This window comes from Haliotis asinina, chromosome 6 (genome assembly GCF_037392515.1).
Source record: "Haliotis asinina isolate JCU_RB_2024 chromosome 6, JCU_Hal_asi_v2, whole genome shotgun sequence".
In the NCBI taxonomy this organism is placed as follows: Eukaryota; Metazoa; Mollusca; class Gastropoda; order Lepetellida; family Haliotidae; genus Haliotis; species Haliotis asinina.
In genome coordinates this window covers 1522382-1536404 of record NC_090285.1, presented here as the reverse complement: position 1 = coordinate 1536404, position 14023 = coordinate 1522382, and the positions used below count along the sequence as shown (strand labels likewise).

Sequence of the window (14023 nt, the reverse complement as noted above, 5' to 3'; positions counted from 1 at the left end):
CGGACTTTCCGGATTTTACTGTTAACGGGATAAAACATTGTGCAGGAAACGCGGGAAAGAAAACGTAGTTTGACTAATATCAGTGATGATCTCAAATACGACAGTAATGCTTTTGTTCATCAGTTTTTACGTTCGATCGCAATTATTGTACGTTAAACTGCAGAGACACATTGTTTTGAGTTGATTGTGTTTCAAAATATAACAGCACACGGCACAACTACCGTTCAAAATATTGTCCCGTTTTCGATCATAACTTCATTTCTTCATTTTCTCAAGTATTCCACAAGTACAATATCTCGTTTATCGCTCTCATGACAGCACGTGCAATATGACCGAAATAACATTTAATGAGATATGTCATTCATTGCTTGTGATTCCCATGAAATTGTTTTATTAGTCTTTCATAACGTACATGCAAAATTTTGTCTGTAACGACATGAATGTGCTCTGTTTTCTGTCTTTAGTTGTTACTGTGCAGTTGTGGTAAAGTCAACATCTAATTTCCCCACGATGAGTGAGTTTAAGGTGCATCACCATGTCAGTGAACTGATGAACCTCCTAGGGTGAGTTGTTCTTCTCTTCCCATTTAAATTATGAGGTTTGAATTTATTTTATTTTTTTAAATTGGCGAATGAGTGGCTAAGTGTTTGCTTGTGGCATCAAACGTCCACTTTTGCTTACCTTAACAGTTATGATTCTTTTATGCTGGAATGTTGCTAAATGTAGGAGAAACCATTTCTTGTTCAGTTATTTAAGAGGTTGTCTGTGGAAAGCTGGACAGAAAGCACAGAATCAGTGGCAGTACTGTGACTTAAAGTTCCGAGTCACTTCTCTCAGGTTTCTGTAACTACTGCTTCCCTGTTACCATGGTTACTGTTGTGCAGGCAACAAGGGCTTCCTAATGTATTCAGTCATGATTCTTTACAGAGATATTCCAATACTACACACTTGCATCAGTGAATTATATTAGCATTATTACAGGACTTTGTCAACATGGTAATCCTTGTTGTTCTCATACGGTTCCAGGGTTCGTTCCACTGACTCTGTAGGTGCTGAGGTCTACACAGAGATGCTACTGAAGAATACCACCCCCTACATCACAACACAGGTACCTGACACTGCATAGTACTATCCTTCATTACAACAAAAGACTGTTTCTCTTGTTTTATGACTGCTGTACAAATGAAATTCACATGAAATGTGTTTTTGACAGGTTTCAGCGCATCATGCAAAGAGGAAGATTGCAGAGTCAACCCAAACCCCCATCGAGTTCTTTGCGAAATATGATGACATGAAGTCGAGAAAGTAAGTTCGAAGCGTGTTATTGTAGGGTTATAGCTAACACGGCACCACAGCAGAACGACACCTAAATCGTTTGGTGAAAACGGCTACTAATTGAGGGGCTAAGACGGCTCCATATATAAAACATAGTTATATTGACTTTATTGTTATGTTGTCATAAAGTTGTTTTAATATGTTTTAATTGTTAAAATATTTAAATGTTTTATTTCATTTTACATCAAGTTATCAAGCATTCTTGTGGGTTGTTTGGTGGTCCTGAAAAGGACCGTTGAGAATGAGTGTTTGTAACTCAATGAAGGATGGGTCCATGAATTGCTGCACATCTTGTTAGAAGCTGGGATAAGGACAGCTCACCATCCTTGAACAGGCTCCACACTCTGAACGCCTCATCCTGCCTTGCCGATGAGTTCTTACGGACATAAGCCTTCAATCGTCCTTCTTGGATGAGCCTGGTCTGGAGGGGAAGGAGGTTGGCTTCTTGGTGCAGTTCTGGGACATTTGTAACCGTTTTCGCCAAGGGGAGGTTCTGTTGTGTCCAAATGGTGCCGTTTTCGCAAGGTGCTGTTTTGCTTTGGTGACGTTTTAGCCTGCACCCTTACTGTATGTGGTGTCTCAACACCACCAAAGCTAAATCAAGGTGTGATCTCGCTTTGTATGCACAATATGTTCAGTGTAGTGAGTGAGTGAGTGAGTTTAGTTTTACACCGCACTCAGCAGTATTCCAGCTATATGGCGGCGCTCTGTGAATAATCAAGCCTGGACCAGACAATCCAGTGATCAACAACATGAGCATCGATCTGCGCAATTAGGAACCGATGACATGTGTCAGCCAAGTCAGACCACCCGATCCCGTTAGTCGCCTCTTACGACAAGCATAGTCGCCTTTTATGGCAAGCATGGGTTGCTGAAGACCTATTCTACCCCGGGATCTTCACGGGTCATGTTCAGTGTAAGGCATATTGTGAAACATGTCAGTACTATCACTGAATTCTCTGTTGTTGCAGTGTTCGAGATCTGGATGCACTTGTGTATTTCTTTGCCAAGTTGTGTGAAGAAGAACAGGTAAGAGCTCCAGGATGTCACATAATATTGCATGGGCAAACTGTCAGGGTAGCAAAGAAAGACTTCCTTCAAAAGCATGATCTTCCCAATATGCCCAGTATGTGTACCTGCAGCTGCTGTTGCTGCTGCTGCTGCTGATGATGATGATGATGATGATGATGATGATGATGATTATCACTTGGCTTTAAACAAATTGGTATATTATACCATAAACTAAATGTTCATTTTGAGTGCCTGCCAAAAGTTTAGGTTCTTCTGATAACGTGTGGTCGACGGAGGTTACTTGATATTGGAAATAAATGTTTCTGTGTTTTCTAGACCAAAGAGTTCCTGGCGAAGAACGCCCATGACAAGGCAGATGCTGCAGGAATGACCCTGTTGCCTCATGGAAAGATTACGTCTCAGTTGCCAGCCCCCGGAACCAAGATGACAGAACAGGAGTTGTCTGAGGTAGGGTGCTTGCTCAGTCAGTCTCAAATGGAAAGTTTGCATAACTGATTCCTCATGTGTACAGTTTCACCATGATTACATCCTCAGATCAAGGACAAGTTGCTGAAAGAGGCCAAGGCGGTGTCAGCAACAACATCATCTGAATTCCTGAGGAAAGCTATTCGAGAAAAACAAATGAAGAGAAATGGTAAATACAAATATTTATATTTTTAAAATAATGTGTTTCTTGTTGATGCAAATGTCATAAAGATATGCCATGTGTAAATTATCAAATTTGAACGTTTCAGTGAACATTCCTCTGCAGCCAGAATGGCTGTTTCAGAGGCCATCCTTGACCTTGGACTTCATGGTGGGAGTGGATGGACCCACTGATCACGTGAGTCACCAAGCTTTGTACTGAACATAATATGAGAAACCTGTAAAGAAACAGGTTTTTTTTTTCGAACAATTTCACACTATCCACATAATTTGGGGTTAATCCTGCAGTAAAATTCTACAGTCACACTTCTGTGTGCTTTCCACTACGTGACCTATGGGAACGGTCCATCCTTGATGTACCCTTGCTGTGTGTACCCTGTGTGTACCCCCATAACCCCATCCCCCACCTCCGGCTATCTCTCAGCTGTTTATTCCCTTAATCCCTCCTTTTCTCCCTTCAAGCCCACCCACATTCCACCTTTTGTCCATCTCTTGATCGCCTCTATTTCTAAACTGCTTTCTCCCACAATCACTTTCTCTTTCCTTTCTCATTCACTGTCTCCATACCTTCCTTTCTCCATCATTAGCAAAGAAAGATAACTATCACAATAGTTGTTTCCCGTCAATAGTCACCCTTAGTGATTAGGTGCCTCACTTGGAGAGTGTGTGAATCATCTGGGACTCAAGCTAAAAGCTTTAATCTTTACTTTACTATATAGTATAATCCCAAACATAACATTACATTTCTCCACTTTCTAAATGGCATTAAGTATTTAAGAAACAGATGTACAATGTGGAGCACTTAATCTTCCTGTTCGTGTTTCAGAATATTGTAGCTCTGGGAACATTACCAGTAGCTCTTCAGGAACAAGCCATCTTGGATGATATCCTGTGTTGTATGCAGGTATGTCGACATCGAGGCTCAGGCCCTGTATACAATATGTACAACGTTAGACAAGAAGTATCTACATTGTCTGTAAGATACTCAGTGTCCATTATGCAGGCCTCGAAATGATTTGTAGTGTTTAGTAGATATAGTAGACCCATATGGAAACACAAAGAATAGTTTACATGCAACACAAAACACAACTTTGTAGATTCTGAAGTTTCCAGGAGGACTTAGAGTAACAAATTATCATTGATGCTAATTCAACTTAAAAAATTGAAAAACAACACCATGAAAAAAATCCCATTTGGAGTTCAAAAGATTCACTCATTTCACCCCAGCTGGTGTGAAAAGTTGTTTCAACAGCTGTGCTGTGCAGGCGCTCATAGTGCTTGGACAGTAAATTGGTTAAAGCAGGATGCCTTGATTATAAGGTCGTGAGTAGGAGTCGTCTAGTGTTGGTTCTGTACACAAACAACAAATAGTAAATAATCTACTTACTGCATAATGTTGATTGTCTTACCTCTGTCACAGACAAAACTCAGTGTCTGTTCTATTGACACCTATATGTCAGCCCGTTTGCCTGTCTGATAATGACAATATGCAATACACATCCTCAGTCGTTTTGAGGGTAGTAAACCCAAGTGAAAAAAACTGCACTTTTGATTTGCGATTGTACACATATAATTTTGTTTATTTGTTTTTTCATATCAATGGTGTTTATGATATGTCATGAATAAATGATAATTGTATATGAAGTTAAGTTTATCATATTGAGCTGCAACTAAACTTTAAGATATGATTGAAATTCACTGTGCAACATGTTTGGAGACAATGATCATTCTGGTCATGATTACAGGGCATTGAGGGAAAGTATATCCTAGCCAGAGCCCTCACAGAGAGATATGCTCCGAAAGAGTTCATGATAGACCAGAGTCTAGGTGAGTCACTGCAATATATATCTCATGTTATTGTGGTCCATGATAGACCAGAGTCTAGGTGAGTCACTGCAAGATATATCCCATGTTATTGTGGTCCATGATAGACCAGAGTCTAGGTGAGTCACTGCAATATATATCTCATGTTATTGTGATCCATGATAGACCAGAGTCCAGGTGAGTCACTGCAATGTATATCTCATGTTATTGTGATCCATGATAGACCAGAGTCTAGGTGAGTCACTGCAATATATATCTCATGTTATTGTGATCCATGATAGACCAGAGTCTAGGTGAGTCACTGCAATATATATCTCATGTTATTGTGATCCATGATAGACCAGAGTCTAGGTGAGTCACTGCAATATATATCTCATGTTATTGTGATCCATGATAGACCAGAGTCTAGGTGAGTCACTGCAATATATATCTCATGTTATTGTGATCCATGATAGACCAGAGTCTAGGTGAGTCACTGCAATGTATATGTCATGTTATTGTGATCCATGATAGACCAGAGTCTAGGTGAGTCACTGCAAGATATATCCCATGTTATTGTGATCCATGATAGACCAGAGTCTAGGTGAGTCACTGCAATATATATGTCATGTTATTGTGATCCATGATAGACCAGAGTCTAGGTGAGTCACTGCAATGTATATGTCATGTTATTGTGATCCATGATAGATAGACCAGAGTCTAGGTGAGTCACTCCAATATATATCTCATGTTATTGTGATCCATGATAGACCAGAGTCTAGGTGAGTCACTGCAATATATATCTCATGTTATTGTGATCCATAATAGACCAGAGTCTAGGTGAGTCACTGCAATGTATATCTCATGTTATTGTGATCCATGATAGACCAGAGTCTAGGTGAGTCACTGCAATATATATCTCATGTTATTGTGATCCATAATAGACCAGAGTCTAGGTGAGTCACTGCAATGTATATGTCATGTTATTGTGATCCATGATAGACCAGAGTCTAGGTGAGTCACTGCAATGTATATCCCATGTTATTGTGATCCATGATAGATAGACCAGAGTCTAGGTGAGTCGCTGCAATATATATCTCATGTTATTGTGATCCATGATAGACCAGAGTCTAGGTGAGTCACTGCAATGTATATGTCATGTTATTGTGATCCATGATAGACCAGAGTCTAGGTGAGTCACTGCAATATATATGTCATGTTATTGTGATCCATGATAGACCAGAGTCTAGGTGAGTCACTGCAATATATATCTCATGTTATTGTGATCCATGATAGACCAGAGTCTAGGTGAGTCACTGCAATATATATCTCATGTTATTGTGATCCATGATAGACCAGAGTCTAGGTGAGTCACTGCAATATATATCTCATGTTATTGTGATCCATGATAGACCAGAGTCTAGGTGAGTCACTGCAATATATATCTCATGTTATTGTGATCCATAATAGACCAGAGTCTAGGTGAGTCACTGCAATGTATATCTCATGTTATTGTGATCCATGATAGACCAGAGTCTAGGTGAGTCACTGCAATGTATATCCCATGTTATTGTGATCCATGATAGATAGACCAGAGTCTAGGTGAGTCGCTGCAATATATATCTCATGTTATTGTGATCCATGATAGACCAGAGTCTAGGTGAGTCACTGCAATGTATATGTCATGTTATTGTGATCCATGATAGACCAGAGTCTAGGTGAGTCACTGCAATATATATCTCATGTTATTGTGATCCATGATAGACCAGAGTCTAGGTGAGTCACTGCAAGATATATCCCATGTTATTGTGGTCCATGACAGACTAGTGATGCTTGAGGAATTGTTCTCTTGGTGAATGATACTGTCTTGAAAAATTCTGAGTTAGAGAAAATGGTTTTGAAGAAGCTACTTGCTATGTATAACTAAACATGAACTGTCTCTGTATCTACAGATCCATCCCTGCAGGAGCTGGTGAAGCGGGTGCTACCCATGTGTTCCAACTACTCAACTGTTGTCAGGTTTATAGAAGGTAGCATCACATCTCTCTTTCAGAAGATGGTTGTTCCACGTTGGTTACATCTTATGTCTGTTGAAGAGACATGGAGTAGTCTTAAAGCATGGGGATACCAAGGTTTAAATCATTATGTCATGTTATTATGAAAGTATGTCTTGTGGATACAATAGTTGAAATCATGATGTCGAGTGGATACAACAGTTTTAATCATAATGTCATGTGAATACAATGGTTTAATCATTATGTCATGTGGATACAATGGTTTAAATCATTATGTCATGTGGATACAATGGTTTAAATCATTATGTCATGTGGATACCATGGTTTAAATCAATATATTATGCGGTTACAATTGTTTAAATCAGTATGAAAAGTGAATACAGTCTCTTAAATCAGGATGTCATGTGAATATATAGGTTTAAGTCAGTATGTCATGTGAATATATAGGTTTGAGTCAGTATGTCATGTAGATATAAAGGTTTACATCAGGATGTCATGTGCATACAAATGTTTAAATGAGTATGACATATGCTGACAGAGGTTTAAATGAGGATGTCATGGATACAAAGATGTAATTCAATATGTTGTTGATACAAAGGTTTACGTCAGGATGTCATGTGGATACAAAGGTTTAAATCAGTATGCCATGTAGATTCAAAAGTTTAAATCAGTATGCCATGTGGATTCAAAGGTTGAAATCAGTATGTCATGTGGATTCAAAATTTGAAATCAGGATGTCGTGTGGAAACAAAGGTGAAATTCAGTATGTCATGGATACAAAGGTTTAAATCAGTAGGTCATGTGGATAGAAAGGTTTAATCAGTAGGTCATGTGGATTCAAAGCTATAAATCAGTATGTCATATGGATACAAAGGTTTAAATCAGTGGGACATGTGGATACTAAAGGTTTAAATCAGTGGGTCATGTGGATACTATAGTTTAAATCAGGATGTCATGTGGATACAAAGGTTTACATCAGTAGGTAATGTATGTGGATACAAAGGTTTAAATCAAGAGGTCATGTGGATACAAAGGTTTGAATCAATAGGTCATATGGATACAAAGGTTTAAATCAGTAGGTCATGGGGATACAAAGGTTTAAATCAGTGGGTCATTTGGATACAAAGGTTTAAATCAGTAGGTCATGTGGATACAAAGGTTTAAATCAATAGATCATATGGATACAAAGGTTTATATCAGTAGGTCATGGGGATACAAAGGTTTAAATCAGTAGGTCATGTGGATACAAAGGTTTAAATCAGAAGGTCATGTGGATACTAAAGGTTTAACTCAATTGGTCATGTGGATACAAAGGTTTAAATCAAGAGGTCATGTGGATACAAAGGTTTAAATCAATAGGCCATGTGGATGCTAAAGGTTTAAATCAGTGGGTCATGTCGATACAAAGGTTTAAATCAGTGGTTCATGTGGATACTAAGATTTAAATCAGGATGCCATGTGAATACAGATGTTAAAAATCAATATGACATATGCATGCATATATACCATATCATGTGGATACAATGGTTTAAATCATGATGTCAAGTGGATACAACAGTTTTAATCATATTGTCATGTGGATAGAATGGTTTAAATCAGTATGTCATGTGGATACACATGTTTGAATCAGTATGTCATCGGCATGCAGATGTTTGAATCGCTGAGTCATGGATATACAGTACTTTTTTAATGACTTAAGTCAAGTTGGTCACTGCAGCTAATCTGCTATAGTCTGTCATTGTTTTGATGAATGAATCCCTGATGTCTGTTTCAGAGAAAGCAGCATTTGAGTACGGTCTAGTGAACCATGCCCTGAGTGCAGCCATGCGGACATTGATCAAGGTAGGTAACTGCTGCGGGCAACAATAGTTGAACATATCTCATCATTACCATTGCTCTAAACTTAAATAAGTGTGAATCTGATGAGTTGAGTGAATCATTGTCACTCGGTGGAGGTCATGTGTGTGTTCACTGATATAGATGTATGACATGCTGCTGAATATACATAAAAAACTTGACTCACGTTCTCTTCTGCAGGACTATATGGTGCTGGTGGCTCAGCTGGAACAACAGTACAGACTGGTGAGTACCCTCCTACACCTTATATGGTCGGTAAACAACAGTACAGACTGGTGAGTACCCTCCTACACCTTACATGGGTGGTAAACAACAGTACAGACTGGTGAGTACCCTCCTACCCCTTATGTGGTCGGTAAACAACAGTACAAACTGGTGAGTACCCTCCTACACCTTATATGGTCGGTAAACAACAGTACAGACTGGTGAGTACCCTCCTACACCTTACATGGGTGGTAAACAACAGTACAGACTGGTGAGTACCCTCCTACACCTTATGTGGTCGGTAAACAACAGTACAGACTGGTGAGTACCCTCCTACACCTTATGTGGTCGGTAGACAACAGTACAGACTGGTGAGTACCCTCCTACACCTTATATGGTCGGTAAACAACAGTACAGACTGGTGAGTACCCTCCTACACCTTATATGGTCGGTAAACAACAGTACAGACTGGTGAGTACCCTCCTACACCTTGTGTGATTCTTGTGTGGTTAGTTAACAACAGTGTGTGATCCCTGTGTGATCAGTGTGTGACTATTTTCTGAATCCTTTCTGAACTTCTGTGGAAGAATGTGCTAAGCTTCATTAACAGTTTAAAATGATTTCATTTAGAAGAATAATGTATCTGATTTACATGATTTGCTGCAATTTCAAAAATTTATAAAGACTATAACCTTCTAGCACTTAACAGACAGCTTGGGTTTTCTGGGTAATAATTTGCTGTGCTATGAGAATACATAGTGTGGAGACTAATGCTGTATAAATGAGCTGGTTGCCCATCTGTCATTAATGTCTGCAGTTCCCATGTAGTGCCTATGTAGAGTGACCCATGGTTATATTGCAGGGCACGCTGACCCTCCAGAAGCTGTGGTTCTACATCCAGCTCACATTGAGGACCCTAGAGATCCTGGCATCTGTCTCCAACTCCATCAACAGGGTAGGGACTGCTACTGCTGCTGCTGCTGCTGCTACTCCTGGAGTTATGTTAGCATAGGATACTTCAACTGTTTGGTTCTTTCATTCATCTCTTATTGGGTTCAAAACTCACAAAGTGAATGTTTATTGTATGACTGCAGACCCTTGACCACAGCCCATTTCTAGTTACTTACAAAACCTTGGGCAAAGCCACAATTATACATGTGTGTGTGTGTCTTATCTGAATGCCAGAAAATTAACTTTGAAATGGTTCATGTGAAATGTGTCTGTGGTTGCAGGGCGAGTGTATTGGTGGAGCTGTGCTCAGTCTACTGCATGAGAAGACGTCAACTCTCATCGGGTAAATACAAGTGTGTAGCAGGGGATACCTGGAGTAGAAAATATTGTCTGGTTCAGACACAGTGACAGGCTGATATCTTCCCAAGATGGGTAGTTTGATGGCCATGTGGTCTCAAGTCACCTGTGATACTCCAGCATCTGCTGATCAGGTTGGAATCCCTGGTGAACGTTGAGTATGATCCGTTGCTCTTGTCAGAACTGTGTTCAGGTCTGTGTTCACCACAATGGGTTTCACTGCCATGGGTTTCACTGCCATGGGTTTCATCGCAGTGGAAAATTATGCAATCTGTGGAATTTGTTTTTAGAAGATGAACGATGTTAATGATTGTAGCATAATATTTACAAAACTCATTAGCAGGCACTGTTTGACACTGGAATTGTGTCCTTTAGCAGAAATGGGAGTTTGTTTGTGGGTTTGTTGTTACTGTACATCATGACACTCCAGGAGGTAGACATCAAAGGTCACCTTGTTAGGAGTGTCTGTGGGATAAAGTGGAAGGAGACTTCCAGTGAAATTGTTTGAGCAATGTAAACGTAAGTAAGAGAACAAGAGGAAAACTTAACTTGTCTAGTTTGGATCTTCAAAATGTTTTGATTTTTTTGTCATACTTTGTTTAAGGTGCTTGTTACGTTAATTGTTATATTTACAACAGAGGGAGTATATGGTTTCGTGAACACTGTCTTATCTTCCAGTGACGCTAAAAGTCAGGAGCTCTGCCTCTACTTAACACAGTCGGTGAGTATAGCGCCTACGTCTGGCAAACCATGAAACTTACAGGACTGACAAGAAAGCTCACACATGTGCGAAGGGAAATTACCCAGGATTTGTTTATCAGAATATATCCTCACCTGTTTGGTTTATTGAAGTCACTTCTGTAGATAAGCCAACTTCATTAGTCATGCAATATGTCACCACAATGCCGAATTGCAGGTGGAACTGTTTCTGAAATTACATTCAAGTGGAGGTACTCAAAGCATCGTGATTTTTAGTGGCTGTTACCCAGTGGCTTGTGTACTGCATTGCTCTGTACTCCTCTGTGAAGCAGGTAAGAATACTGTGTGTGCATAATTATTGTCAACAAAAGGATTGCATTCATGTCCAAACTTTGTTTCCAGGCTTGTGTTCCTTACTTTGAGATCTTGGAGAAATGGATCTACAAGGGCATTATATCAGACCCTTACTCTGAGGTGTGTACATGTCATTACTCTGGTTTGTACTTATCTTTACTCTGAGTTTTATGTAAATTCTTACCGTGAGGTTTGTATAAATCTTTACTCTGGTTTTGTGTATATCTTTGCTTGTTACTCTGGTTTAATGTATATCTTTTCTCTTTACACAGGATGTCTGTGAATCCTAAACAATTCAGTTGTCAAGGGTTGCCAGTTTGGATGTTGTTTAGAGACTGATATCAGACTGGCTGTAGACCCCAGTGTTCAGTTTGTAGTGAAAGTTCACAGAGGATTGACCTGATGTAAATTGTATGATGTTGACAGACATGGTGAACTAATATAGATGTAATTTTTGTCCTGTGGAAAATGCCAAACGAAGATCTGGGTTAGAACTGATCGCCAGTAACCCATGCTTGTTGTAAGCGGTGACTAACAGGACCAGGTGGTCATGCTTGCTGACTAGGTTGTCTCAAGCTGTTGATCACTGGATTGTCTGTTCCAGACCCGATTATTTACAGATCACTGCCATATGCCTGGAATATTGCTTAGTGCCACGTAAAACTATTCTCACTCACTCTGAAGAATAGCTGTGGTGATGCTTGGCACAGTATTTCTTTTGGGCGATAGGTATGGTGAATAACACTAATATATAGATATCAGAGTTCTCCAAGTATTCCTGGAACTGTGCAGTTGCTGATCTATGTTTTAGTTTCTGGTGGAGGAGAATGAGACAATTCAGAAGGAGAAACTCCAGGAGGAGTACAACGATGCATATCCTTTCTTGAGCGTGTCAGACGATCTCTCAGTTCCTCTTGAAACCGTAGCGTCTGAGTGGGTTAGAAGGCTGAGTTTGTGTGCTGGCAGTTAGCCAGGCTCTGAGATTGTGAGTTTGAATCTCGAAAGGGACTCAGTCCAACGAAAGTATTAGAATCTGTACTTTACTGAAAAAGTACAATGCAAAATAAAAAGAACAAACCGAAAAGTAAATGTGAAAAGAAAAGACAAAATGTGTCATGCTTGACCACTTTCTAAATGGCACCATATGTTCATGTGTTACTATTAGTCAAAGGAAAAATATCTCATTTCTCTTAAAATGTTTTTCCTCTTATCTTCTGAAGTGAAAAGTGATGACAAAGTAGATAAACATGCTTTATGAATGACAAAAGGAAGTGCTCTCTTAAGCTGACGTGTATTCCTTAACAACCCCACCTACTGGGAGCAGCACTACACCATCTGTAGAGAGAGAATCCCTGTGTTCCTGGAGCAGATGGCTGACAAGATCCTCAACACGGGGAAGTACCTGAACGTCGTCCGACTCTGTGGTAGGTTCTTTCAATCACCGTTACGTCAGCAGTGAAGGTACTGCATTAGTCGTTCATACGTGTTGTAAGAGGTGACTTTACCTATCTGGTGGTCAGACTTTCAGACGTAGTTGACGGCATGTTGCTTTATCCTGAAACATGGACTGTTGCTCATAATATCGACCACTGTCTTGTCTGTCCCAGACATCGTTGATACTATGCCTGTACTGACTAGTCCCACTTGTTACAGATATACATGCATCTACTACATGAAGCAAATTTACTGTAATTATGTTTGAAATACCTGTAGTAGACTTGATTTGTATGATATATTTGGGATTACACTTTCTTAATAAAGTACTGATTCTAGTACTCTTTTGGCGATTGGGTGCCTTACTCTGAGGGTTTATTGGTGCACAAATCTGCAGTCAAGACTTGTATTTTTGTGGAAGTCATGGTGGCTGAGTCACTGACTTTGTGTGCTGTCGATTAAGGTGCCTGACTCTTGAGGATGTGGGTTTGAATTCCAGATGGGACTCAGCCTAAAGAGTACTAGAATCTGTTCTTTAATAAGAAAGTATAATCCCAAATATAGCATGCCACGTTTGACCATTTTCTAAATGGCATTGTGTAATCATTTATTTGCATGAGTTTTAGTAAAGAAAGAACAGGTTTTTATAGCTTTAACTTAGGATGTATTAGTTGTTTAAGTTCACATTTGCTGTATTTGAGTCGAAGGGGTAGTTTTGAGTTGTTTGTGTTGGATACGTTGTATCCCATGAAGCGGGGTTTCTCTGTTGTCTCTGCCACTCAGTTCACTGTGCCAAGTTGCCTCCCTTGAAGCACTAGAACCATTTGACCATTCCTGGTTCGAATCCAGATTGACCCCAGTTGTGTTCTTGGAGTGTAACATGAAACCCATGCCCTTTGTTGTGACATTCATCTGTGTCCTGTGTTGACAGCCCGTGATGTGAAGTGTCCGTATGCCGAGGAGATTGTGTACACCTTGAAGGAGAGGAAGTACTACGACCAGATAGACAAAGCATACCACTACGCCAGCCGACTGCTGCTCGATCTGCTCATGGAGGAGAAAGAACTCATGGCACGCATCAGGTGAGGAATTTGTTGGGGTTCGGATGGTCTGTGGTCTTCAAAGCATAGGCGCTCACCACGGGTAAGAAAATCCATTAAATAAACCCTGGTGTACTATGCAGGCCCCATACAATATAACATGTAAAGGTGCAGTCTAAGTAAACTTATCCTCAGTACTTTTCGTTACACTCCACCACTGAGTCTAACAAAACCTTATGGGAGGTCGTGTCAGGTAACCTTTGAGATTGACCAATCAGAACACAGCATACCAAATCG

At 39.9% G+C, this 14023-nt stretch overlaps 1 protein-coding gene across 2 annotated transcripts in view; it reads left to right on the top strand.

The window, feature by feature from the left end:
* The first annotated feature begins 5 nt into the window (after window positions 1-5).
* The window catches only part of LOC137286614 (gamma-tubulin complex component 2-like), a 54583-nt gene continuing 40565 nt past the window's right edge, over window positions 6-14023 (top strand). Inside the window, exons 1-20 of one of the 2 annotated variants that reach the window (XM_067818565.1) lie at window positions 6-103; window positions 465-563; window positions 1027-1108; window positions 1214-1305; window positions 2307-2364; window positions 2683-2814; window positions 2902-3001; window positions 3102-3190; window positions 3839-3916; window positions 4758-4839; window positions 6768-6845; window positions 8605-8672; window positions 8868-8912; window positions 9754-9846; window positions 10124-10185; window positions 10878-10920; window positions 11301-11372; window positions 12064-12125; window positions 12564-12676; window positions 13618-13768. In XM_067818565.1, the coding sequence (XP_067674666.1) occupies window positions 511-563; window positions 1027-1108; window positions 1214-1305; window positions 2307-2364; window positions 2683-2814; window positions 2902-3001; window positions 3102-3190; window positions 3839-3916; window positions 4758-4839; window positions 6768-6845; window positions 8605-8672; window positions 8868-8912; window positions 9754-9846; window positions 10124-10185; window positions 10878-10920; window positions 11301-11372; window positions 12064-12125; window positions 12564-12676; window positions 13618-13768 (1553 nt within the window). In that variant the 5' untranslated portion in view covers window positions 6-103; window positions 465-510. The remainder of the gene's footprint in view (window positions 104-464; window positions 564-1026; window positions 1109-1213; window positions 1306-2306; window positions 2365-2682; window positions 2815-2901; window positions 3002-3101; window positions 3191-3838; window positions 3917-4757; window positions 4840-6767; window positions 6846-8604; window positions 8673-8867; window positions 8913-9753; window positions 9847-10123; window positions 10186-10877; window positions 10921-11300; window positions 11373-12063; window positions 12126-12563; window positions 12677-13617; window positions 13769-14023) is intronic. The other variant, XM_067818564.1, reaches the window with a different exon arrangement.